Genomic DNA, 27407 nt, shown 5'->3' on the forward strand with positions numbered 1-27407 from the left:
TGCTTTAGAGAGTTTTGTACGAAAATCTGAGACATATTGCAAAATATTCAGACAATCATCATCGTCTGATAGGAATTTCTTCTTAACGAGCTTGAGTGGGCCACGGACTGTATGTCCAAATACAAGCTCAAATGGGCTAAAACCAAGAGACTCTTGAATTGACTCTCTAACAGCAAAGAGCAAAAATGAATTCCTTCATCCCACTGCTTCTCTGTGTCAAAACAGTAGGTCCTAATCATGTTTTTCAAAGTTTGATGAAATCGCTCAAGAGCACCCTGACTTTCTGGATGATAGGCGGATGACCTATACTGTTTAACGCCTAGCTGATCCATTACTTGTTGAAAAATTCCAGACATAAAGTTGGAGCCTTGATCGGACTGGACACATTTAGGGAGGCCAAATAAAGTGAAAAATTTGACTAAAGCTTTCACTATAGTCTTTGTCTTTATATTTCTCAGTGGTATGGCTTCTGGGAACCGAGTTGATGTACACATTATTGTCAGCATGTACTCATTTCCTGATCTTGTTTTTGGTAGGGGCCCAACACAGTCTATTAGTATCCTACTAAATGGTTCTTGAAATGCAGGAATTGGCTGTAAAGGGGCCTTTGGAATAGTCTGATTTGGCTTTCCTACCATTTGGCATGTGTGACAAGTTTTACAGAAATGTGCTACATCCTGCCTGAGATTAGGCCAATAAAAGTGACTGAGAATTTTATGATAAGTTTTCCTGACTCCTAAGTGACCAGCCCAGGGGGTATCATGGGCCAGGCGCAATATTTCAGCATGGTAGGGCTTTGGAACCACAATTTGATGTTTTATAGCCCAATCGTCATCAACCAAAACATCTGGAGGTCTCCATTTACGCATGAGAATACCAGATTTTGTATAATAGGAAACAGAGCTATCTGAAGTTTTACCTTCATCATCTACCCTGTCAAACAAAGACAAAATATCTGGGTCTTTGTGTTGTTCTGCAATGAGATTTGATCTAGAAAATGTCTGACTTTGGTCAGCAGTTTTACTGGAAGTTGCAAATCCATTAGGGATAACGGAATGATCCGTGTCAAACACCTGACTGAGAAAGGTGTCATTTAAGTCAACATCTGTGACATTATTTTTGAGAGTATTTTGATTCTCGGAGTTTTCTTTGACATGGCTCGAGTAATAGCACATGAAGGAAATAAATCGGGTATCTCTTGTTCAATTGGCTCTGGATCCTGATCTAAAGTAGGATTATCAGTCACAAGTGGATTAGTAATGACCTTGTCCCCAGCAAGGTCGTTTCCAAGAAGAAGGTGAATCCCTTCGAAAGGCAAAAAAGGCCTAATACCTAAAGCCACAGGTCCAGAAACAAAGTCCGAAGACAAATAGACATTATGGAGAGGAACAGGATGTAGTCATTACAATCTACCCCCTTAATAAGAACTTTAGAACCTGAAAATGACTTTTCAGAAAACGGCAGGGTATCTGCCAACAAAAGAGACTGGGAAGCCCCGGTATCTCTTAAAATTTTGACAGGGGTAGCGGAAGAAAAATCACTAGAAGTGATATAAAACCATCATGAATAAATGGTTCGAAAATACCCATAATGCTATCTGAGAAGAATTGACCTTGACCTCATTAATTGGGGATAAGAGGGGTTTAACCTCAGAAAATGTGTTACACACATTATTAGACTCTAATTGATTGATGAAGAAATAAAGCCGGTGGGCTTAGATCCACTTTGACCACTTTGACCTTCACGTTTTCTTTTCAATTTGAAACACTCTGACATTAAATGGCCGTCTTTCTTACAATAATTACAAGAAAGTGTACCAAACTGTTTGTCAGAAGGAGATTGAGACTTGGGATCTGATGATGTGGGAGTGTTACTTGAACTGTGTGAACTGCTGTCATTTGATTTCCTACTCTCCTTTGAAAAATTCTTGGATGAAAAGGAGGAGTTAAATTTACCTGCATTGTTTCTGTATGAAAAGGACTGGGATGGTTTGCTGAGAAATGAAGATTTGTGTGTCAATGAATAGTCATCGGCCAAACGTGCAGCAACCTCCAATGTATCTGCCTTTGTTCATTGATAAACGTCTTGATGTCACTCCGAATGCACCTCTTAAATTCTTCAATCAAAACAAGCTGTCGTAATTTGTCATAATTCTGACTGACCTTTTCAGAAGAGCACCAACGATCAACAGTTGTTCTTTTGTTCGAGCAAATTCAACATAAGTTTGATCCTTCACCTTCTCACAATCCCTAAATTTCTGACGGTAAGCTTCAGGCACCAACTCATAGCCCTTGAGAATTAATTCCTTCACAGAATCATAATCTGAAGCCTGCTCTACTGACAACTGAATGTAAATTCTCTGGCTTTACCCACCAAAGCACTCTGCAAAAGCATAGACCAGGACTCCTTAGGCCAATTCAGGCTCTGAGCAATTTTCTCAAAATGGAGGAAATATTTATCAACATCCTTTTCTTGGAAAGGGGGAACTAACCTGAAATGCTTAGTGATGTCAAACTTGTCTGAAGGGAAGAATTTTCCTGACTGTCCAAGCTCTAAACGTTTTATTTCTACCTGCAATCGCTGTTCTTCTAATCGCAATTCTTTTTCTTTCTGTCTTTCTTCCATTTCTAACTGCATTTGTATTTTTTCCTTTTCTAATGCCTGTCTCTCTTTTTCCATTTGTAATTCTTTTTCTTTCATTTGTAATTCTTTTTCTTTCTGTCTTTCTTCCATTGCTAACTTTTCACGTGCCAAATCTGCCTGTATTTCTAACTCTAATTTTCTGAGTTCAAAGGAAGACTCAGGTTCATAATCTTTTAAGGCAGACTCCTCAAAATGGCCTGCATTAACTAAATGTTTTGCAATCTTGAACTGTATTTCTCGCTTGCGCATAGATCTTTTGACATCTACTTTAAGGAAATTTGCCAGTACTATGAGGTTGTCTTTTCTGAGGGAATTAAATGTGTCCTGATCAAGGTCATCCATAAATTCGTCTGGTTTAAATTCCGCCATGATTGGATTTCGCTGAGTTCACAGTATACAGTAGTTTTGAAAAGGCTGTCAAAATGTTGTCAAACGGCTTCAAATATTCGTCTCCCGGACGAGCCCCCAATTTTGTTACGTGCAGAGAAAACGAACAAAAGGGTGAACTCAGCAGTTAACGTTTAAACAAAATTTATTACGAAAATAAAACTAATTGCTAAGTCAGGGATAGAGTACAAGCTTTAAAGGTGTACAGACTACTTATCTCAGCTGGGACGGCAAAGCTCCAGTCTCAGAGTTGTAACAGTCAGTTGGATGAATGAACAGTCCTTGCAGGCTTGAAGATGCATAAAGTCCACAGTATAAATCCAGCGTTGGCAGAGAAGGTCTTGAAAAGTCTTGAGAATGACTACTGCTGGAGTTTAGTAACACACAAGAGACACGATCCCAAAAGTCTGACTGGAAGCTGTGCACGTCCCTTTTATAAAGGCATGTAAGAACAATCTAGAACTTTTATTGACATGCTAATTACTGTTCTAAAATTATCTCCCTTACACAACTAATCAACTTTCCAGAACATTCCAAACATGACTAATTGAATCAAGGTTGTGAGGTCATCAAGGGCAGTGACCTTGGGAATGTTCTAGACTAATTGAACTCAGGTCATGATGAGTGTGGGGGAAATGACCTACATAACAAATATATATATATATATATATATATATATATATATATATATATATATATATATATATATATATATAATTTATGTCCACTTTTGTTTTACCTATGTCGCGCGCCGGGGGGGGGGGGGTCACCCTGTTTTCAAATTTGGAATGGGGGGTCACCTGTTTTTGAAATTTGGAATAGGGGGGTCAGCAACTTTTTGACGTCGGCAAAAAATAATCCACCCCCCCCCCCCCAGGCCGAAGAAACTGACCAGTCCCTTAGGAAAATGCATGCACCCCTCCTCGGGTACCGAGCACATACACATGCATTTGCACAATTGCATCAAATATGCTGATTTAGTTGACCATTTACTTTTCGACTACAAAAATGTTGCCGCTTAGGTTTGAGTTTAGTGTCGTTCGGTGTTCTGTAAAATATGGCATAAATTGAAAGGCACGCCACCAAGCGACAAGGTAAGCTCCCCCACGTGCGCTGTATTGCATCTCGCACGAAACTCGGCCACATATCTTTATCAAACAAAGAAGGTGGTGGATTTTGGCCGCTCAGATTGCATGCTGTTTTGCATAGGAAGATATTTAGAAATGCGTGAAAAATGTGATTCGAATTTTGAGTCTGAGGTTTACTATGAGCCTCGTAAGTGAAAGACCTCAGTTTTGCTCGCCCTAAGCAAGATAACGTTGTTTTCCGGTTGATGCACTGTAAATTACTTAATCTCTTTCTGTATACTTCTGGCTTACCAAATATGTTAATTTTATTAATTGATTGTGTATATCTCACTACAATTCCAAGAGAGTATAGTTATTACTGAAAAAGTAGTACAAATCATGCTTCTATTTTCTAGTAATATTTTCTATCCTATATTCTTTTCTATCCTATGTATACGGAGGAAAAATTATGAAACAACGGCTGAAAGTATAGGTATCCCATATTAGCCTTCTCTAGAAATTTAAAGCAAACTGACTGTTTTCAAGAAAAGCAGAAGATAATCGATGGGAAACAAAACTGACAACAAACAAGGCAACGGTATGACGTAATGCGAGAACAAGAGATTGAGAATTTGCGTGGTTGTCCAATGTGGTATACGCAGAAAGAATGGAAATTGTGACACTCTTTTATCTTCCGGACCACAAATCTCATAGTTGTTTATGGTTGAGTAAAGGATCTACGTCGGTAGTTACTTACAGTATATGACTCTAGTTTGGTTGTTCATTGCTTACATGTAAAGTTCAAAACGTACACGTGCTGACCAGCATTTAACCCTTTGAGCGCCAACGGTCAATTTTTGTTGCCTTAATAAAATACACCTCTGTCAATTTTTGTCAGATTTTTGCCAAAATTTTGATAAAAAACTGTGGCCAATGAAATGTCGTGTTCATGTGGTCCAAAATTACCAAAAAATATACGGAAAAGTTTATGAAACTTTGTAAAATGTTGCACTAAAATTTTTTGGGGAAAAATACAGCACTCAAAGGATTAATCACCATTTCGCCGCAAAACAGTTTCCACATAGTTGTTTCGTACGTAAGAGCAAGAGACGTTTCTTGGTCAAAAATGGAACTAAGGCCAAGAAAAGACAAAAAACGTTTTTTTCTCGTCCTAGACAAATGATGCGGTGACGCGGCATTTTTTCGCTCTCCAATTTTTTTATTCTTGAATCAACAAGAACGTTAACGCGCAAACAAAATTAAAACAACATCGGAATGCACGCAGAGATAAATGCACAGTAGTGATGCTTTGGGTTTTTTGTATAGCAACAGTTATACGGTTTGACTTGGCCGTCACTTGTATGAAAATAAACATAATAGATCTTCCACTCACAGTGTGTCATTTGTGTGTAGCACACTATAGTCGCATATTTTGAGTTGTTTTTTTTTCATTTTATTCCTCATGAGAAGCAGAAGAAGAGATTGACGCGGCGGGGTGTGTATTGACGCGCGCGAGGATGAGAAACAAACTTTTTTTTTCTTGGCCTTAGTTACGACATTTTGTACATGTCGTACTGGGACATCAGGTATTTATCGATGGATGGTGGCTATTTCGCGAGCTATGTTAGGAATTTTATGGCTTTTGATCCCAGAGGATAAAACTGTCATACCTTTCCCCGGCCCCTTTATTACTCTCAATCACCTGTGGTGTGTGCCACAGGTGCGTGCAGCGATGTTTAGATAGTCGATCGAAGGCCTGGGATCGAAGTGTTAGGCCGAAGGCTGAACCTTGGTGCTGGCAGACTGTAGTGTAAAGAATTAACACAACAACATTTTATTCCCCGAAAGTCGTCCGGTCTCCCCATTTCTAATGCATGGTTTCTCCGCCAAACACGTACACAGTTGAACACCATAGAAAACAGAGCACTAAATGATAAATATGTTATCCAGAGTGCAGTAATGCACATACTGTAAGTACATCTTGGGAAATAAAATTCAAAGCAGTATGTCTGTATTTCATTCAAACAAAAGCAAAATAAACATTTTACGTACAGAGACAATTTAATCGGGTAGAAGATGCATGGGGATGCTTCAAATTGACACGTGACACATCATTCTACAAAAAGAGTAGTATTTTACAAGTCTGACCCACAGGTGTCCGGAGTTGCCGGTGTACATGCATAGAGAGAGATCTCTCTCTATGCATGTACATAGAGAGAGATCTCTCTCTATGCATGTACACCGGCAACTCCGGACACCTGTGGATCAGATAAGGGATTTGTCACTTTTCTTTCTTTCTTTATCCTTTGTATTCGTTTTAGTTTCGTGCTCTTCGAGTGAAGAGTGACGAGGACAGCAAATGTGTAAGTCGTACCATCAGAACACGCGTACCGAACATATCGCTCGCTTGATTTCATTACGGTGTACTTTTATGACAATATGAGAGACGAAAACTTTATACGAAGGACAATAAATTATTAGTAAAGTTAAGACTATGCTTAAAACTTTGTGTCATTCCAGTAGACAAGATTTAAAAATTGCCTTAAAAATTATTACGTCCATATTTAAAATAGTTTCATTTTCCTTCTCCGCGCCAACTATAAGCGTAAAATTAGGCCTAATAACAGTTACTGCTTTCAGATATTGCCTTCCTCTTTCTTAACCTAGTGGAAAGCACAATTTTCGAGAAGGTCGATTTTTAACAAGAATGAAAATAATCAACTACTTGTTTCATTCCTTATTTTTGGTCAATGACTGTATTTGTCAGTGACTATGTTTTGGTATTGAGCGCAACATGTTTAGTGTGCAGTTTTGTTGCGACCTTGAAGGCCCCAAGCCGGCCCAAGTACACGGGGGTGGGGGGGGGGGGGGTTATGAACAGAAGTGGTTGATAGATCCTGAAAATACAGGTATATGAAATTATGAGAATAAATATCAAACGGGAAAAGAAAATTACATGGTAACTCATCGGTTTGATAGTCTATAGCACGGTCCCCGGTCTCCAGAGGGTCCCTCAAGTTCCCTCTGAGGCTGTTGAAAAGCTTGACATAATATGAGAGTTTTAAAATATGTTGTTAAAGCTGAGTCGATTGTTAAAGTAACGTAAACTTGGTTCTAAAATTACTTTATTTGGTATTATTTTCCTGTGTCCTTTTATAAACGGTGAGGTATTGTGTGGCTTACATGTGGAGTGAAAGCTGCAATTTTCCACTCGATTTGCGACCAAGTTGGTCGACCCACAGTGCATTCTGGGTAAGAAACGTCATGCATACAAATGAGCTGCCTTCATGCGCGCAAGTAGCGATCGTAAACACGGCAGTTTGTGCTGTATTATTTACGAAAATAGGCAGCGTCATGTGTTTCTACAGCTACTGAAGTGAGACAATACATCCCGCGCGCATTTCTGCCTTTTTCCGTCCAAACTTAGAGGTTTTCCGACCCGGAGGAGTCGTGATCCGAAACCGGAAGACGATCTGACAGGTAGAGAGTGCCCCCGAGAACATACATTCCAAAATGGCGATGGCAACTTAGCGTTGTGCAAATAGCTAGCAACGGGGAGAGCACGCTAATTTCTCTAGAAATGGTGATGTCAGCCGTCCAGCCCGGAACGAAAGTCACCAGAAAGGCAATACTGAGTGCGACACTTCATGAAACATATTGAACCTGAAGGTAAGGTTTTAATAGTTTCTTGCCTTTCACGCGTCCTTCAAAGTCGGTGCCATGGTTTCTGTGCAAGCTTACATTCCGAAACGTGTAGACTATCAAAGGTTTAATTTTATAGTTCTACCTTTAAACTTTATTGATTTTTCCGCCGGTGACATAAATACCACAATCGCAATAGCCCCATATCTCGTTATATTTGTCTTAATGGTGGAAGAACAGTCTAGAAAGAGTTCCTTTTTTGCACCATCCTTCAATTTATGTATCCTTTATTGATGATCCGAACGGTTTGTATGTAGGAAGAAGTATGTGCTATGAAGTTGAACATTATTTTTGTGCCCACCTAGAGTAGACCCTTTACCCTCCCATTTATTACGATAGACTGTGTTCTTCACTTACATTTTGTATTCTATAGGTAATACCCGCCAAGTCCAATATTACTTAAATTTATTTACCCCACTCTCACCTGTGAAAAATTATCTTATTATCAAATGTTATCTCTTACAACTATGCTAATATTGTGTTATTGTACTATGAACAACAGCCCGGTGAAGCAGCATAACAATGCTTGACACAAAATATTGTTCAAATACATCAGGGAAATGAACTGTATACTATGTCTTCCAAAATGTTATTGTAATTGCTGTCGAGATCAGAGAGACAAAACATTCATTTCTTTAACCCCATTCCTTTCAAATTTTACGTTTCACCATTTAGCTGAAACAACAATATGCCAGCTTACAGTACAAGTATTATATTGTAATTTGCTTCTTGCTACAAAATTTTAAACTTTTTCTTTTGATATCAAAAGTACCAGACACTACTCCCAAAGCCACGAGAAATTTTTACAACTTTAAATCAGGTGGCGGTAGATTGTCTTTGAAACAGAAGCGCTGCATTTGTATCAAAACTACAGTGCGAGTGGTGTACTAAATACCCCAGTATGTCAGAGGGTGTCTATGTAATGTATATTTTTATGTGTGTGTGCAAGAGAGAGTGCTGTTTTCTCTCGTTTAAACATAGACTGTCTATGGTTTAAATGAGTATAATCATATGAGAGAGAGAGAGAGAGAGAGAGGCTGTTGTGTCTCATCGAAGTAGTCTAACAACAAAAAAAGGAGAGAGAGAGAGAGAGAGAGAGAGAGAGAGAGTGTTCGTGTTTTGTTTAAGAAGTGTAACCTTACAGATGATCTCTGTTTTGTATTTTCTGGTGCAGGCATATAATAAGATGTCCTTCCAGAATTCTGGTAAAAATGGGACGGAAAAAAACACAAATGGGAATAATGGGAATAGATTAGTAAAGCCAACGGAAAGACAGCGTCCTAGCACGGGAAAGCTTGGTCCAACCGGAAGACCGCCACTGAACCGAAAAGAGAGTAAATCGCTGACTGATCTCAGGTCAGCTGATCTTGATGAGGCTATCGCAAAGACAAATGAAAGAAAAAAGCCGATTGATCCCGAGGATTTGAAGGATTCTGCGCAGACTGTCGAAGATGACGGAGGGAGGAAGAAGAATGGAGACGAAGAAAAGAAGAGGCTGGTCATCCTGTCGACGAAAATGCGAAACTTTTCGCAGATTGCGAACGCTGTTTTGCCAAACGTGGCTCTAGTGCAATACAAGTATGAGAATGTGACATTGGAAGGATTACTGCAGCAGATTTCACAGACTCTAGGAAGCAGGAATGTGGATAGTATAGCATGTGTGATGTATTCAAGCCCCGGGTCAATAACAATATGTGGGAATGGTGATAGTAAAGAGGTAGGTCAAATATAATTCATTTATTGCCTCATACGTTATAACCTCTAGTATTGAGTATATTGAAGACAGTAGTTGTGACTTACAATGATCTATTACATTTTGTTTTTCATGTCAATTCCAGTTTCTTGTTCTGCTCCCCAAAGCATGTTGAGATACACAGTATTCAGCTTGTCAACTCAGCCTGTACATGTGTAGACTGCATTGTCATTGTTGACAAGTGAATTCTGGTCCGGACTAGAATTTAGATGTAAACAATGACAGTGTACTGCACGTGACAAGTTGTGTAAACACTGTTTTGACAAGCTGAATAGTGAGTCTTTCAACATGGGGAGTAAAAGAAGAATATTTTGTGATATACAGTGTTTCCGTTAGTTTTTTTCTACTTGCATACGATGTTACGCATAGGCTCTGGAAAATTGCGTACAAAGTAAAAAATGTCGCGTGCGGTGACCACTGACCTCATAAAACCAAAACAAAGAAGTACCGCTAATACACGAAGGCTGCCGCTGGTATCAGTGGTGACGTCATCGTTCCCTAAATAGACGTCAAACAAATCTATTTTCTCCGCTGTTTCTGCCGTCTAAACTCTTGCATCGCACTTTGGAAGTCAAACTCTCCGATCTCTGGCCCTTGCAGTGTTATCATCATGATGTCATCGATGACGTTCTCATTTAGTCGACTTCGTTTTGATGTTTTTATCCGGTTTTGGGCGTGTCCAAATCGGTAACTGTTGTGCTGGAAACCGAGGCATGCGGTGTTGAAATTCCAACGTCTTCGGTAGCGTTATTAGGTTCATTATTATCACCCGGCTCCGTGTCACGAACATCGTCGTTAACGCGTGGTTCTGTGGTCTTTGTTGTCTTCCACAGAGAATCGAGTGTCTTTTGACGTTTCGACATATTTATTTACGTCTAGCCCGGTCCGTGGATAGAGGATCAACAGTCAAATAGCAAATAACACGTGCGTGGAGAAGCGACTCGAAATGATTGTGCAAGCCCGTGGGAAAGAAAAAAACATCGTGTGATGATAAAAGTTTATTTGTATCTAAGTTAATTAGGCACGTCTTGTCATTGGTCGAAAGTCAATGTGCGTGGAAATGATTGGCAGCTACAGTATTGATTTGTAGATAGGAGAAACGTTTAGTCTTTAACGCTGGTATGTGAACATCAACGAACGTGACCTGAAACTCGCTAGGGACGTCTTTGGTACGCGTTCACTCCGTGCTATTTATAGTTTCAACAGGTCGACGCCCCACTTACTTGCGTGTGCTGAGAACGTCTTTGAACACATACGCGAACAATTTTGATTTTCAGTCGAGAGCCAGAAATTTGCGTACATCCGTACGCAAGCGATTTTTATTTTGCGTACAGAGCCATAAATATGCGTACAGTACGCAAGTTTGTACGCTAACGGAAACACTGGATATATATACAAAACAAAAGTAGTGAACAAAACCGCCAAAAGTGACGCCTACTGGCCCTTGAACATCTTTAATGTTGAACAGAATATGTACAATTTTAATGATAAGGTTCGTTTTGAAATTTTTTCCTAAAAGTGTGGACTCAGAGTTAAAGTGCCACTCTGTAATGCTGCACTGACATCCTCGTCCCTGCTGTGCAGCACTCTGTTCCTCATGGTAATAGGTCGCCAGATACGTATACATGGTTTCACACAGTTTCATTGTCTTTTGTGCACAATATTTTGAGTTCAATACTATAAATGTAGTAGTAGGTATGTTTGAATAGTTCTGGTATTAAAGTTACAAGAAAGTCAGGCCTAAAAGGGTGGATACATATGAAAACAATGAAACTTCAAAGAAATTTTCAGAATCTCAAAAAATGAATACAAAGACTGTAGTAACAAAGATTTGCATGTCAGAAATGATATTAAAAAATGAAACATGGTACGTGTCTCAATAATGTGAGCCAAGTTTGCTTTTACAGAGAAGTGACAAAGAATTGAAAAATAAAAGGAAATGATAATTAGCATATCATTAAGTCTGCTAAATCTACTGATTGTTCAGCCATTGAAATTTCTAATTATTTCCCTCTGTAAATATCGGACTGAACTCATGTTGAAAGACAGTTACGGACACGGACAGAAAACATTTGTAAAACAGTTTGCTTTCATGATGATATAGTTGCACTCTCATTGTGGAATAAAAAAAATTACAAGAGTTAAAATGCGGAAAGGTTCAGTTCTAAAAATATTTACAATGTATGCGCCCTTTGTTTCTTATAGTCATTGTCTGACCCCTCTTTTTTCCATGGCTCCCCTACTGTGTCTGTCTCCATTTGTCTCTCAGTCTCTCTCTCCCTCTCTTTCTTTCCCTTTCCCTCCCCATCTTCCTCCTCCAGCTTGAGCTTTTGTCTCTCACTCTTTTTACTTCCTCCTGTTTGTTTCATTTGTCATTTTGTTTTTCAACGTTTGATCTCCCAGGGGTAGACGTTAATGAGCTCAGATGATATTTGTCTCCAAACAAGCCGTAAAATGTGGCATCCATACCACGCGTGTGAGCTAGTTAAATTTTATTGCAACACTATGAACAGAAGCTTAAAAATTGTATACACAGACATTCAGGTTTTGGAACACAAAAACTGGGTCGTTTCTTAAATTCACTAGCAAAACCACTGTATGTAGAATATTTTATATTCACTGAAATAACTGAAATTTTTCCTTCATCATAGAGGTGGTTTTAAACTTTGCTTATATGCATCTAGTCATTTGAAACATGTGAATAATTGTATCACCAGGTTTTAGATAATGTAGGTAAATATTTCAAAAGTTTTAATATGGTGTGTTTTACGGTAAAGTTTATGTTATAAGTATCCAACAACTTACAAGTCAATATTTTACACTGATGTACGTTTTAATAATATGGAATTATATAAATGGCAACCTATATGTGTATAGATAGTGCAAGATTCTATGCCTATGATATTCATCAGAGACTAGCGGTCTGTTCATTGTTTACTCAAACAATGCTCATGTTCCCGCCCAAATATTAGTGCAAAATTTCCCAATTTTTGATTTTTTTGTAATTTTTTTTGACATTTGGACAAAATGGGCGTCTCTTGTCATTGGCCATAGTGTTTGATCAAAAATTTGGAGAAAATCTTTAAAAAAAATTGGTAAATACATTTTATAAAGTTGTCAGCAATTGACTTTGCACTCAAAGGCATAATTAACCACTTGAGCGACAAAGTCAATTTTTGTTGCCTTTATAAAATGTACCCTAGTCAGATTTTTTTCAGATTTTTGCCAATATTTTGATAAAAATTGTAGCTAATGAAATGTGATGTCTGTTTGGTCCAAAATTATCAAAAAATTACAGAAAAATTTCATAAAAATTGGTAAAATGTTGCACTAAAATTTTTGTGGAAAAACTTACAGCACTTAAAGACAGTGTTAATACGCTTTGCATAAATGAACACATTTCTTTAGCAAATTGAGAATAGATGTTATGTTGAAGGGAAACAATGTTTTGTCCCATTAGTGATTTTAGTCAGTATGCTAGATTTGCTCAAATTTTGCCCCCCTCTTTTTACCGGCTAGAAATATTAGATGTCCGTAGCAACATATGTTTCTCCTATTAACCTGAGTTTTATAAAATTAGCCTTTGGATTAAAATATTTGCATACTTTCCCTGAATAATACTCATGTCAACATTCCCAATCCCAGGATGTGAAATATGAAAGCAAACAAATACTTTGGTGATGATAGATTGAGGTAATGATTAGTGTGAATCCAATATTTTTGGTCTTGTGAATCCCATATCGTTGTATTTGCCACGTTCACTGTTATATTATCCTTCTTTGGAAAAGTAAATGGTCTAATGATTGGATGAACTAATTCAGTAAATGACCAAGTCAATGAATAAATATACAAATGAATAACTGACTGAGTGAATGAATAATGGCCAAGAATGAATTTACAAATGAATAAAGATGCAAATCAATGATGCACCAAGTGAATGAATGAATGAAGAAATGAATATCCATATACACAAATGAAGAAATGATAGTGTGAGTAAGTGAATGAATGAATGAATGAATATATGAATGAATAAATGTACAATTAAATAAATGAAAGTGAGTGAATGAATGATTTATAAATGAATACATGTACAAATGAATAAATGACCAAATGAGTATGAATGAACAAATTAATGAATAAATGTACAAATGAATAAATAACCAAGTGAGTCAGTCAGTCAGTGAATGAATGAAGGAATAAGCATACAAATGAATGAATGAACAAACATGTTCAATGAATAATGTATGAAATGAAAACAGGATTATTTAATAAGACAGATAAATGATGGGTTGAATAAAAATAGTGCAAAGGAGTTGTTTGTGAAAACTTTGAAAGTTTTGATTTCTGTTGCAGGTCATCACATCGACAACACTATCAGAGCAACAAAACATCAGGGACTTCTTCTGTAATTTGGTAAAGAACTACCTAGACAAGGACAATGTCAATGCCAGAATTGACTTCTTAGCGTGTCACGCCGCACAGAATCCAGATGGAACACATATTGCTAAGGAACTGGAGAGTTTGATTGGGGTGAGTGGTTTTGCCTTGATTTTGATATATCGGAATCAGCGTTTTCCATCAGGGATTTTTAGGGCTGGGCCACCCCTCTGTCTTTCAGCAACCTATTTGTATGTTATTAATAACCAAGCAAATGAATATATTGCTGCAACAAAAGATTGCAAATTATGCATTGTTATGTAGATTGGCTGCCCCCTCTGTGTTTCCAAGTTAAAGAGAACACTATGAAGCTGTTATGGTTGTAATTCATCTTTGACAAAGCAGGTCATTGTTGTCCATAGTAGACATCCATGATATGTAGAAAAAGTTGCTTTGGTTATTAAAGGCCAAAAAAAGCAAAAGCTTTTTATTTCTCATCCACCCGTGGATCGATCTAGACTAGTCACATCAGCCTTGTTTCACATGTTTGTAAAACTTAGGAAATAAAAAAATTACGTTGTGTAATGTGCAGCAGAAAAATTATTACCGGGTAGCTATAGGATGACATGGACTAAAATTTGTAAAGTTTGGAAAGTTTGTGATATCACAATCATAATGCCAGATATCAGAATTACTGTTGCATGTAAACGTTGTCTTTTTCAAGTCAAAGCTGGATCTTATGAGCTCAAAATACAAAAGAAACAAACAAAAAAACGATCAAAAAACCTCCCCCAAAATAAAAGACCTCATTGCTGGGTTTGTTTACTTTTATGATTATTTTTATGCCTTGACCCAAAAAGGTTTAAAATAGGAGAATAAAAACAAACTGTTAAGAATATATAGCAAACTACATCTCTGATGTGGGCATCTTATATGTTATGTGATTCTGTTTTGTTTATAGGTGTCTGTTGGAATATCAAAAGAAATTTTAGGTACTGACATTCCAGCAACTAGAGTTGGAGACACCAGCAAAATAAGGTAAGAAATCGTATGGATTGTGAATGATGTCATCATTTCTTGTGCACTTACAAATCAAAACTGGTGTTCCAAATTTAATGATGTTTTAGAGACTGCAAGTAAGAAAATTGTAACAAAATGGCATTTTTTCACCTTCTTTGTTTTGATAAAATGATGGAGAATTTGAGCAGCTCAAGAAAAATAATACAGAAAAGGCCAAACACATAATAATACAGCTTTGTTTTAATTTGCTGTTTTAAGTCAATTGTGCATTATAATAGAATTTATTCTAGTTAACTCCAACACCTAAGAAAGACATTGAATTTAACTTTGATGCTTTCAAAAAGTGATATTTTTCAAAGAAATTCAACTTATGGGGTGCAATGAGAGGAACTTTGAAAAGTCATACAGAGTGTACGAACATTTCTTTTCAAGTTCTGCTGAACACAAAATCTACTTTGTGATAAGAACTTTACATATGATTGGTATGCAATGGCACTGTTCTTACGATTTTATTCCTTGAATACAAAGTCTGTCATGATAGCTCTCCCTAATTATCTCACTTGATTTCAAAGCGAGAGTGAAGCTATTAACATTCCCTACACAGAGTGTCACCCTCAATGAAAGATTTTATTGTCGAAAAGCATTTACCACTGAAGAGGAGATTCATTTTTATAGTAGGATGTAGTTTAGGATGTCTTTTGTTTCTCTCTGTAGTGTCGGTGAGCTTTACTTCAAGGTTGAAAAACTAGAAAAGTGGAAAACAACTCCCCAGTCACTTGCTGGCTTTGAGAAAATCAGGACTGTAGGCAAAGGTGAGGCCATATTGAGATAAATCTTTGTTTACAGCTCCTTTCGTGTAACTTTTTATGTACTTTTCAATACTTGTGTCATGTTTTAAGCTACAGTTTCTTGTCCTATTCCAAAAGTCGTGTCAAAATACCAAGTATTCAACATGTCAATACCATCTGTATGTGTGTAATACCCAATGTTATTGTTGACAAATGAATTTAAGCACTGACTATCATTCCTTTGTTAACAAGAACATTGCATATTGTACACACTGTGTTGTGTTTACAAGGCTAATACTTTTATTTTCACATACTTAAGGGGCAAGAAGACAAATGTACCTACTTTAATGAACAAAAAATTTCATAAAAATTTCAGCCACTGTCCCTTTAGTTGGCTAGAAAGAAGTAACTCTTACTGTCAGGCCATGAAATTTTATGAATTAAAATAGGGAAACATTACACTGTCTTGAGCTTGAAACCCAGACTTTGTGATTGTTTAATCCTTTGAGTGGTACACATTTTTTGGGGCATATTTCAGTGCAACATTTTACCAACTTTTATGAAATTTTCTGTAATTGTTTCGATAGTTTTGGACCAAATACCGGTAGACTTAAATTTTCACCAGCCACAATTTTTGACCAAAATTTTGGATGAAATATAAGGGAAAAATTATCTAGATGTGAGAAAAAGTGTTCGTGTTATATTCTGTAAAGGGAACAAAAATTGTCTTTGGCACTCAAAGGGTATACATTTGTAGCACACTCACGTAGGACGGTGGCATTATTCAGGACTTGCCATCTGCACATCTTTGTCATGTTGCTGAGAAACCCTGGAATTTCATCTCAGGATTAGTAAGGAAAGCTGGTGGTCTTCACTATATTAAGCTAGTAAATTAAATGCTGTTTGTTTCGACAAGTGTATGATTTGATTTGTACATGCCTGAAAAGCAGAGTGATTCCAACTGGATATTTATTGTACAGCATGTTGTCTGTAGACTGTCATGTATACAGTATACAGAGTATGCATTCATCATAGACTAGTTGTTGTAAATGTTAATGTGTATGCCATTAATACAAGTACTCTTAAATGCTGTATGATATGGCCTAGATATATGATGTTTTTCCGATGTCACCATCAATTATGCAAAACTGTGCCTCTCCGGTAATTTGTGGATTTGACTATGAGTTTTAGCTCCCATGTCTATATTTACAAGTAGCAATAAAACAGCATAGAGTGTAGACATCCAATGATGTGTTAAGCATGTACATTTGTGTGAATGTTTGTGTGTTCGAATTTGCAATTTCAGGTTTTATCATATTTCTTATTTTTAGATCTTTTAATCCACCATTGCACTTATTGTCCCCCTATGGAAACATATTTTATTATTGTAATTCTTTCCTAGTTTTATTCATACCAGTAGAATGTTATTTTGATAATTTTTACATTTTTAGAGATATCTTTTGTGGTTTAAGTTTTAAATTTTTTCATTGACTGAGTTATTTATTTGTTTAGTAGATTATTTTGTTGCTGCCATTGCCACATTTTCCAAGCCTGGCATACTTTTGTCAATGTTTCTCCCATCAATATATCTGAAACTACTTATCCCATCATTTTCAAACTAAGTCTGTTAGCAACGACCTTATTCAGATACGTTCAAATGATGTTGAAATTTATATATATGCAGTTTTTAAAACTTGAAATTTTCTCATTTTAGGTCAAAACACCACCCATAAAACTGCTTGTCTGATAGCTTTCAAATTTTGTGCAGGTTAAATTTGCACCCATTCTGAACAAATGGGAGCACAGTTTTCACTGTTGCTATTTTCCCAGTGTTTTTGACATTGACTTGTTTACCCACCAGGTGCCTATGGAGCAGCTGTACTCTACAGGAAGAAAGACGATGACTCGCTGGTCATTTTGAAAGAAATTAATATGCATGATTTGACAGCTGCTGAAAGACAAATGTCTCTAAACGAGGTAATGAAGCATGCATCATATCTCTTATTCATCTTTCCCAGGTCTTTTTAATTAACCCTTTGAGTGCTGTAATTTTTCCCACCAAAATTTTAGTGCAACATTTTACCAGTTTTTATAAATTTTTCAGTAATTTTTTTGATAATTTTGGACCAAACGGGTTTCACATTTCATTGACTACAGTTTTTAGTCCCCACGGACACCGTCCGGGGGGACTTATAGGTTTGGTCATGTCCGTGCGTGTGTGCGTGCGTGCGTGCGTGCGTGCGTGCGTGCGTGCGTCCGTTCACGCAGATATCTCAGAGATGCCTGGAGCGATTTCATTCAAACTTGGTACAAGGATTAATTCATATGTCATACAGATGCACGTCGATTTGTTTGTGTACGATCCAATATGGCTGCCAGGCGGCCATTTTATTACGATTTTTTCATGTACAGAGCCATAACTTAGGCATGTTTCAACTGATTTTATTCAAAGTTGGTACAAGGACATTGACCAATGTCATAGATATGCACGTCAATTTTTTTTGTGATACGATCCAATATGGCCGCCATGCGGCCATTTTGTTACGATTTTTTCATATACAGAGCCATAACTCAGGCATGTTTCAACAGATTTTATTCAAAGTTGGTACAAGGACATTGACCTATGTCATAGCTATGCACATCAATTTGTTTTGTGATACGATCCAATATGGCCGCTGTGCGGCCATTTTGTTACGATTTTTTCATGTACAGAGCCATAACTCAGGCGTAACTCAACCGATTTTATTCAAACTTGGTACAAGGACATTGACCTATGTCATGCACATGCACATTGATTTGTTTTTGATATGATCCAATATGGCGCCGCCGTGTGACCATTTTATTACGATTTTTTCATGTCCAGAACCATAACTCAGAAATGTATCAAGCGAATTTATTCAAAGTTGGTACAAGGAGATTGACCAATGTCATACATATGCACATTAATTGTTTTGTGATACGATCCAATATGGCTGCTGTGCGGCCATTTTGTTATGATTTTTTCATGTACAAGCCATAACTCAGGCATATCTCAACGAATTTTAATCAAATTTGCTACAAGGACATTAACCTATGTCATACATATGCACATTTATTTGTTTTGTGATACGATCCAATATGGCCACCGTGTGGCCATTTTATTATGATTTTTTCATGTCGTGAACTACAACTCAGACATGTATCAAGCGAATTCATTCAAAAGTATTTTATCACAGACCTAATGAAGAGGACTCTATCCTCTCTGAGGACCTGTAATCAAAGTACCCATTAACAAGTGGGGACTGTGTCATCAACGATGACTTTTTAATCAAAATTTTGCCATAAAACTGAAAAAAATTTGACTGGGGTACATTTTATAAAGGTGACAAAAATTGACTTTGGCACTCAAAGGGTTGATTAAAAGGCATTGTCTTCCTTGATTTATTTAATTCTTTCTTTCTTCCTATTAATTTACATATTTATTTATTTATTTCAAGGAAGACCAACAGGAACAAGTCCAATTTAAAGGCTCTATAATAAATAGATAAAAAATATAAATGGTAAAACATTCTGTAAAACAATAAGCAACACACTGACAACTAACTGTAAGAAACCATTAAAAACATCTACAAATTTAAGCATGACATTCTGACCAGGCATCTGAAGCTTCGATAAGATGAAGTGATGTCAATGTCAGGGTTTGAAATGCACTATTCATTTGATGTGGCCATACGTCGTTGAAGAGCAGAGCACTTAAAAACATTGAGTTTACTAACTGCAAGTCTGAACCATCATCAGATATTCATTTAAACGCTGACTGTCAATATTTAAACCTGCCATCATATAGAGTTTACAATGAGACAATGAGAATTATGTGATGTGAAAACATATTTGCTCAGATGTAATTTCATTAGATGGATGTCTTTTTGTTTTCACTGGTTTAAATTCACTTATTTGCCCTTATAACAATTGAATCTGTTGTTATTTTAACATTTTCTTTGGAATTAAATTGAGAGGAATTCAACCATCAGCAAAACTGGGGGAATGAAATCCCAGGGAATAACTAATGCCTGTATTTAGATTTACGTATTCAAGAAACTCTACTCACACCGTGTATATCTTCAGCATTAAAGACAGATTTCCTAAATCCATCTTTACTGCTGCTGTGAAATGCTTAAAGCCCAACATCTTTGTAGTATTAATGGTACAAAGCTGTGTATTTAGAAGTATTGTTGAGAGTATTGTTGGTGTATGCAGGGTTCCTGCAAGGGGACTTTGATGGGTGGCCCACTTGGAACAGTCTGTTTATATGTGAATAACGATATAAAATAATACATTTTACAACAAATGGAGATGCAAATAATGTATTGTTATGTAAATGACCTCTGTCTTTCCAAGCTTTGGAGTACATTGAGATGAAAAATGTCATGATAAAATTATGCACATTGGTGTATTTGGAGTAATGCTTTGTTTTCAACCAACATTGAAATCTGAGATTTTTCTCTTGACAAGGTCAACGTGCTAGCCATGTTGGATCATCCTAACATCATCAGTTACTACGACAGCTTTGAAGAGGATGGTACACTGATGATAGAAATGGGATATGCAGATGGAGGGTAGGTCATGACCTTTGAACTTTAACCTCGTCACTATGATCTTGAAAAAGGCACAGTGACACAGGCAACATACATTCCTAGTCTTTATATTGTTTTAAGCTGACCTTTGTAGGTCATGTGGGGACATAAAACCAAAGGTCAGCATGGAACAATAAAGAGTTATCATTAGAATCAAGGGATCTTTGTTTTGTCAGACAATATTTTGCACCCTCAAGTTTGAAAAAGTTAGCTTTGAATGACTAAACAGCATTTATTGAATATCAAAAAATATTTGTAAAATTACAGTATCTGAAAAAGGTATCGATTTCAAGAACGAAAGACACACTCAAGACAACGTTATGTGATAAATTTTATGAGTTGTAAATTTGATGAGTTCGTGCCTGTTCAATGGTTTTATTGTGCGATCTCGTAAGGTCACCGGCAAACAATTAATAATGGATAAAAAATGTTTGCAATGCGAGCTTGGAAGTGGTGAGGTTTTGCATAAAAATGGTCCTATCTTAGAAAAAAGAATAATTTTTCTCACAATTTGCTGGCATTTTAATTGTGAAAACAAGTCAGAAGATAATCTAATTTTTAGACAAAAATTTTTTATAGTCTCAATGTTCTGAGAGAATGAGTGTTGTTTCAAAATTTGAAGGTGCTATTTTTGCTCAACATTGAACTGGTGACGTTGTCCATGGCTGTCTTCAGTTGAAAATTCTGTTTTGAAATAACTTTGTGTGCATGCCTGGATTCTCATCGTAACAATGCATTTTTGTTTGTTTGTTTGCAGCACTTTACACCAGTACCTAGCCAACCAGCAGAGGAAAGAATTGGAAGAAAAAGAAATTTTGAACATGTTTCAACAGATGGTGGCGGCCATCAGACACATCCATGAACACAACATCTTACATAGGTGAGTAGAGAAATATCGCTGATATGTTCAAGTTAGAAAGGTACAGTTACTGTTGTCTGCTGTTTGTTTTTTAACGTTTTTCTTCCCTTCAGAGGGAAGTTGTGTGTTCATTAAAGATAGATACATGTAGTTGACCCAGTATGGTTTCCTGCTGCTGCTGTCTTTGCCAGCGACAGTGACTGTGTTGTCTAAGGTAAACACTGACTTGCTTTGATGTCAATGAAAGGATTTAATATTTATCAGTAAGTTTGAGAAGAATAATTTTTCCACATGTCATACATGTTATATGTTTTGTCCCCATCTTTCAAGTGTATTTATAATAAGAGGTCTTTGAAATAATTTACATCTTGTATGGAAAAGGCATAGTTCTGTTAGAGGTATTGGGGCTGAAGCAAAGGAAGTTTCCAGAAATTCCTATATTGAATCACAGCTCCCAGAAATGTTGTAAGTCACAGGGCACGCTGTTACAGTATGTGCATACAGGTGTTCAGAAAGGTTGAATTTGGACTGAAAAATGAACCCATTGCAGCACAAGCTGAGAGGCTGGTTGAACTACTGGCCAAGTATGTTGTGTACTAGCTTTGTGTCATAAATGCTGCCTAACACTGTTCTAAAATCATGAATTTGTCTCCTCATTTGTTCCAGAGATTTGAAAACAGCCAACATCTTCCTGACCAAAGAAGGCATTGTGAAAGTTGGTGACTTTGGCATTTCCAAGATAATGACATCAAACAACAAGGGTGCTAACACTGTCCTTGGAACACCTTACTACATCTCACCTGAAATTGTAAGTCACAGACTGTGTGAATGCTTTCACATGTAATCAGTATTTCTACTGTTTTCATCACCTAGCAGAGGGCATAATTTCAAAGTCAGGCTGGAAATTTTAACTGCTGGCAAAGCTTTTGCTAACTTGGATTGAAGTTTAGACAGTCGTACAACAATTATACTTGATGAATGATGCTATCGAACATATTGATATATTTTATGGTTTGATATTACATCGATATGTGCAGTTTGTTGTCCAAATATCATATCATATTATGTCAGGTCACAGTGGGTTATGTTTAAATCAAGTCACGTCAAGTAGAGTCACATCACATGACACCATATCATGTGGCTACACCTCATACATTATGAAGTGCAAAGTTTGCTTGAGTCCATCATGGGCTGGGAGGGGTACATTATTGCTATTATTTTATAGTTTTCGCAATGCCAGTGAATTTGTAGATGTAGAAAACATCTGAGCCACAATGCTGGGTAATCGGATACATTATCTGTGATAATCTGATGGTATGACGTCGCAAAATTCACTGGTATTGATAAAGCCGTAATAAAATCATAAGTATAGTAGGACCAGACATAGAATCATTTGACTGTGATAAAGCATTGTGTGTTCTGTATTCTAAGAACGACCAAAGAATCTCAAACTGTTGAGGATTGCATTGATAAACTGATTTCTATCTCATATTGACAGTGTGAAGGCAAACCGTACAATGAAAAATCTGACATTTGGGCATTGGGCTGCATCCTGTATGAAATGGCCTGTCTACAGAAGACATTTGAAGGATCAAATCTACCAGCCCTAGTCAACAAAATTATGAAGGTAAGCAATTCTTAGATCTCAGGTTTATGGGTCTGGATAAATGATGGTAGATTGATCAAGAAATGAAAGAGCAAAGTTACGATACAGAATTTGAACTCTGTTCAAAAATGTAGAACCACGACCTGACTGACAGAACAAATTACAGAAGTTCCCTAAAATTGAAAACTGTTGAGCTGCTCCTGCTCCTCTGTAAGTGTAATGAGGGTACTTTACATTATCATACATCTACCATCGAGAATAATGAAATTTTGCATGACGTCCATAACATACACTCTTTCTAGATGTGCCCACCAGATGCATCTTGGCATTTACTTTTGAACAGTTTTAAGGGACCCATCTGACGAATGCTAGAATATGTCTAGCGCTCTGTGTGCAGTGTCTTTGTAGTTCACAGAATGTCCAGTATTGCGTCCATGATTGTGCTATAAAATTGTTGAACTGGCATTAAAATGCTCAATATTTGGCCCATTTGACACCACAGTCACAAATGTAAGACGTATTATAACAAGGTCATTACGAAAATACCGCAAAAGATGCACTCAGACATTGGCGCTGTGCATCTCCACACTGCAACAAATCTAGTTGTATAGCGCCCTCATTTGACATGAATTCCCTTTATTTTGTTTTTCTTTTCTAACAGGGACAATTTACACCTGTAAAGGGAAACTACTCACCTGGTTTCAAAGCCTTGATTCGCGACATGTTGCAACGCGAACCAGAATACCGTCCATCTGCCAATGAATTAATGTATGCAAGATTGCCGGAGCTGATGAGCCAGTACGAGGATCCTGTCACCGATGTTGACGACGAGTTCATGTTATCGGCCGACAGCATGACAAGCAGGAAACAACGTACCAGGTATGCAGTTAGTAGATTGAATCAATTTGAAAACACACCAGTTTGGCCAGAAAGCTGCCATCACCAGGCACAGTCACTGAATAGAGTGTATGCCCATAATTACAGATAGCTTGTGCAAGAATTACACTGCACTGACTTTGTGGAGGGCGGTATATAGTTATTATCATATACCTACATTCACGTGCCTGTGTAAAGCTATGGGAGAAAGAGCCCTCAGATCGGTGCATTTTTTTACGTATCACGCCCCGGCCCGATGCCCAAATATGGGCAATCGCGTGCATTTCTGAACTATCTCGATTCTGGTTACTACGGGTGTTGCTATCCGCAAATTTCCATTCGTACACAAAGCCAGCGCGAGATTAGGAAACATCTGCTCCTCAGATCATAGTTGCGCATGGCAACTGTGGAGTCGCGCAGGTGACATGGGCTTTTATTTCTAAATTCTAGTGAAATCCTGTGTATACTAAGTGCGTGCCTGTTCAGTATAAATTACAACAAACTGACATCACGATTTTGTCCTTCTTACACCTCAAATTCAGCCTTGATCTCTGTTGGTCACGTAATAGTACGGATGTTGCTTTGCGTGTTCTAGAATTCTGCAGGTAAACAAATGACGTCATTATGTATGTCAATCCGCGACGGGAAGTGGCCATCGTATTTATGAAAAAGTGACACAAATGGCGATGGATTTTTGACATCGCACGCATTTTTATCTCCTAAACAATGTTGAATATTATGTAAACTACATATTTATCATTCATAAGGTATATATATGATAAAACCTTTACGGCCCTGATACGGCTTTTGCGGCCCTTGGTCGTACGGGCCCTCGCACGCTCGGGCCCTTCCGCCGTACGACCTCGGGCTGCAAAAGCCGTATCAGGGCCGTAGAGATTAAAATTGACTGGCACTCCCGTCATATGCGCCTTTCTAGAGGGCGGTATATAGGTAAATTGACTGGCACTCCCGGTCATATGCGCTTTTCTAGAGGGCGGTATATAGGTAAATTGACTGGCACTCCCAGTCATATGCATTTTTCTAGAGGGCGGTACATAGGTTAATTTTCTGACTTTTCTCGGTCATGTGTTTTTCTAGAGGGTGGTGTATAGGTAAATTTACTGGCGTTCCCTGTCATATTACTAGGGTTTCCTTTAAATCTATGTTATCATATTAGAGAACAACAGAAATGGTGTAGGATCCCCAAACTATTTACCTGTGTCCTAAAATCATCGGAAAAATACTATCTAAGCAATGATACTATGTAAAACTAGACCACGATAAGTTGATATAACCCTATCACCACCATGGTTTGGCCCAAAAGCCAATGTTATCAATAGTTAGTGCGGACCTGTTAACAGGGAATTTGCGGTGAGCAGGCTAAAGTTTCATTGAATCAGTATAAATGTTGGTGAGTTGATTTTATATGAACAGAATTTTTGACTGTATCAACTTTGGCTCATGTTGGTCTAAATGCCTTAGAAAATGTCAAATATCATATGTCAAATACGGCCATTACCCCCTGTGTGGCCATTACACTTTTTTCAACCACAACATATCTGATGTGTGTTTTGCTGAGGATGTGTTTATAGACAATTTTGATCAAATTTTGTTAGAGAAACTAAATATTTTCTCAGTGTGGCTACTATTATTTGAGAATTGTCCTGTGGGAAACATTATTTGCTGTAGTCTTTGTAAAAATTATACAAGTGAGTTTTTTTAGCTCCCATAGCCATATGTATATATGGCAATGGAAGCTATTCTTATAGGCTAGGAAAATGTCTGTATGTATGTATGTCTGTATGTCTGTACGTCTGTATGTCTGTATGTCTGTATGTCTGTATGTCTGTCCGTCAACATCAAAAACTCCAAAACCGCTGTACATTTCATCTTGATATTTGGTGTGTACATGGATGATGGGCTGTAGATGAGATTTTGTTCAAATGAAGTTGTCATTGCCAAAAATATGCAAATTAAGTGAAAAAATGTAAAAAAACAGTCAAAATTGAAAAAACTCAATAACCACTGAGCAGATTACATGAAAAATTAGCATGTAAGTACTTTGGGCTGACATGAAATGATTGTGCGCATCTTGGGTCAGTATCTTGGACTTGCTATTTTTCATGAATTTTTGTAATTTTCTCCCATTTTTGGTCAAAAAATCTCCTGCTCTGAAACCACAAGTCCGATTGATTTGAAACTTGGTATGGAAGTGCATAGGAGTGACCTTTCCCAAATTTGGGCAAATCGTGGTGAAATTTGCATATTTTTAGTTTACACGTCCATAGACTCCCATGTATAAGGCAGATCTCCATAGACTCCCATGTATAAGGCCACGAAAAATAAAAATTTAGTTTCTCATCGTATTCATATTGCAAAAGGGATGCAGTGACACAATTTTTAGTCCCCACGGATGAAGTCCAGTGAGCTTATAGATTGGGTCATGTCCGTCTGTTCGTCCATCCGTGAGTCCATCCGTTCACGCAGATATCTCGGATATTTTGACAAAATGTCATGTGACCTTGATGACCTTTGATCTCAAGTATACATATTTGTCCATAACTCAGTAACCACAAGTGCTACAGCCTTCATGTATGGTATGATGGGACACCTTATGACGCCACATATTGTACCTCATTAATTATGCGCATATCTAATTTGAGCGAGCCAATAGAGCTAGAGGTCTGATTTTTGGTATATAGGGATAACTTAGCAAAACAATTTTTTTGACAAAATGTCACGTGACCTCGGTGACCTTTGACCTCAAATATACATATTTGTCCATAACTCAGTAACCACAAGTGCTACAGCCTTCATGTATGGTATGATGGGACACCTTATGACGCCACATATTGTACCTCATACTTATGCGCATATCTAATTTTGAGCGAGCCAATAGAGCTAGAGGTCGGATTTTTGGTATATAGGGATAACTTAGCAAAACAATTTTTTTGACAAAATGTCACGTGACCTCGGTGACCTTTGACCTCAAATATACATATTTTTCTATAACTCGGTAACCACAAGTGCTACACCCTTCATGTTTGGTATGATTGGACACCTTATGACGCCACATACTGTACCTCAATAATTATGTGCATATCTCATTCTGAGCGAGCCAATAGAGCTAGAGGTCTGATTTTTGGTATATAGGGATAACTATAGGAGAGAAATTTTTTTGACCAAATGTCATGTGATCTCGATGACCTTTTACCTAAAATATATGTTTATGTCAATAAATAAGTAACCACAAATGCTATGTCCTTTGTATTTAGTAGGATGGGAGACCTTATGACAACACACGCTTTACCTCATTAATTATGTACACGTCTATTCTGGGCAAGCGAATAGAGCTAGGATCTGATTTTTTGGCATATAGGGATTAATTAGCAATATAATTTTTTTTTTCAAAATGTCATGTGACCTCGATGACCTTTGACCTTGATTATACATATATATGCATATTTCAGTAACCACAAGTTCTATACCCTGCAATTTTGATAGGATATTAGACCTTAAGATGTCACATCTTGTACCTCATTTATAATGCGCATATGTATTTCTTGGCTGGCCAATACTGCTAGAGGTCTGATCTTTTTTCCCGATTTAGAACCATAACTTAGACATGCCTCATGTGTTTCAAATTGGGAACAACGACATAGACCTATAGATCTCAACATATACACTCCAGTGATACTTCTTAATGACCACATTTT

At 37.3% G+C, this 27407-nt stretch overlaps 1 protein-coding gene across 2 annotated transcripts in view; it reads left to right on the forward strand.

Moving 5' to 3' along the window:
- Nucleotides 1-7369: 7369 nt before the first annotated feature.
- LOC139123601 (uncharacterized) overlaps nucleotides 7370-27407 on the forward strand; it is a 42811-nt gene continuing 22773 nt past the window's right edge. For both annotated transcript variants that reach the window (XM_070689771.1, XM_070689772.1), the window contains exons 1-11: nucleotides 7370-7766; nucleotides 8974-9516; nucleotides 13906-14082; nucleotides 14891-14967; nucleotides 15664-15761; nucleotides 17599-17714; nucleotides 20229-20332; nucleotides 21108-21230; nucleotides 21876-22017; nucleotides 22708-22836; nucleotides 23477-23694. In XM_070689771.1, the coding sequence (XP_070545872.1) occupies nucleotides 8986-9516; nucleotides 13906-14082; nucleotides 14891-14967; nucleotides 15664-15761; nucleotides 17599-17714; nucleotides 20229-20332; nucleotides 21108-21230; nucleotides 21876-22017; nucleotides 22708-22836; nucleotides 23477-23694 (1715 nt within the window). In that variant the 5' untranslated portion in view covers nucleotides 7370-7766; nucleotides 8974-8985. The remainder of the gene's footprint in view (nucleotides 7767-8973; nucleotides 9517-13905; nucleotides 14083-14890; nucleotides 14968-15663; nucleotides 15762-17598; nucleotides 17715-20228; nucleotides 20333-21107; nucleotides 21231-21875; nucleotides 22018-22707; nucleotides 22837-23476; nucleotides 23695-27407) is intronic.

The sequence above is a fragment of the Ptychodera flava genome (genome assembly GCF_041260155.1).
Source record: "Ptychodera flava strain L36383 chromosome 23 unlocalized genomic scaffold, AS_Pfla_20210202 Scaffold_23__1_contigs__length_28996876_pilon, whole genome shotgun sequence".
NCBI classification, from domain to species: domain Eukaryota; kingdom Metazoa; phylum Hemichordata; class Enteropneusta; family Ptychoderidae; genus Ptychodera; species Ptychodera flava.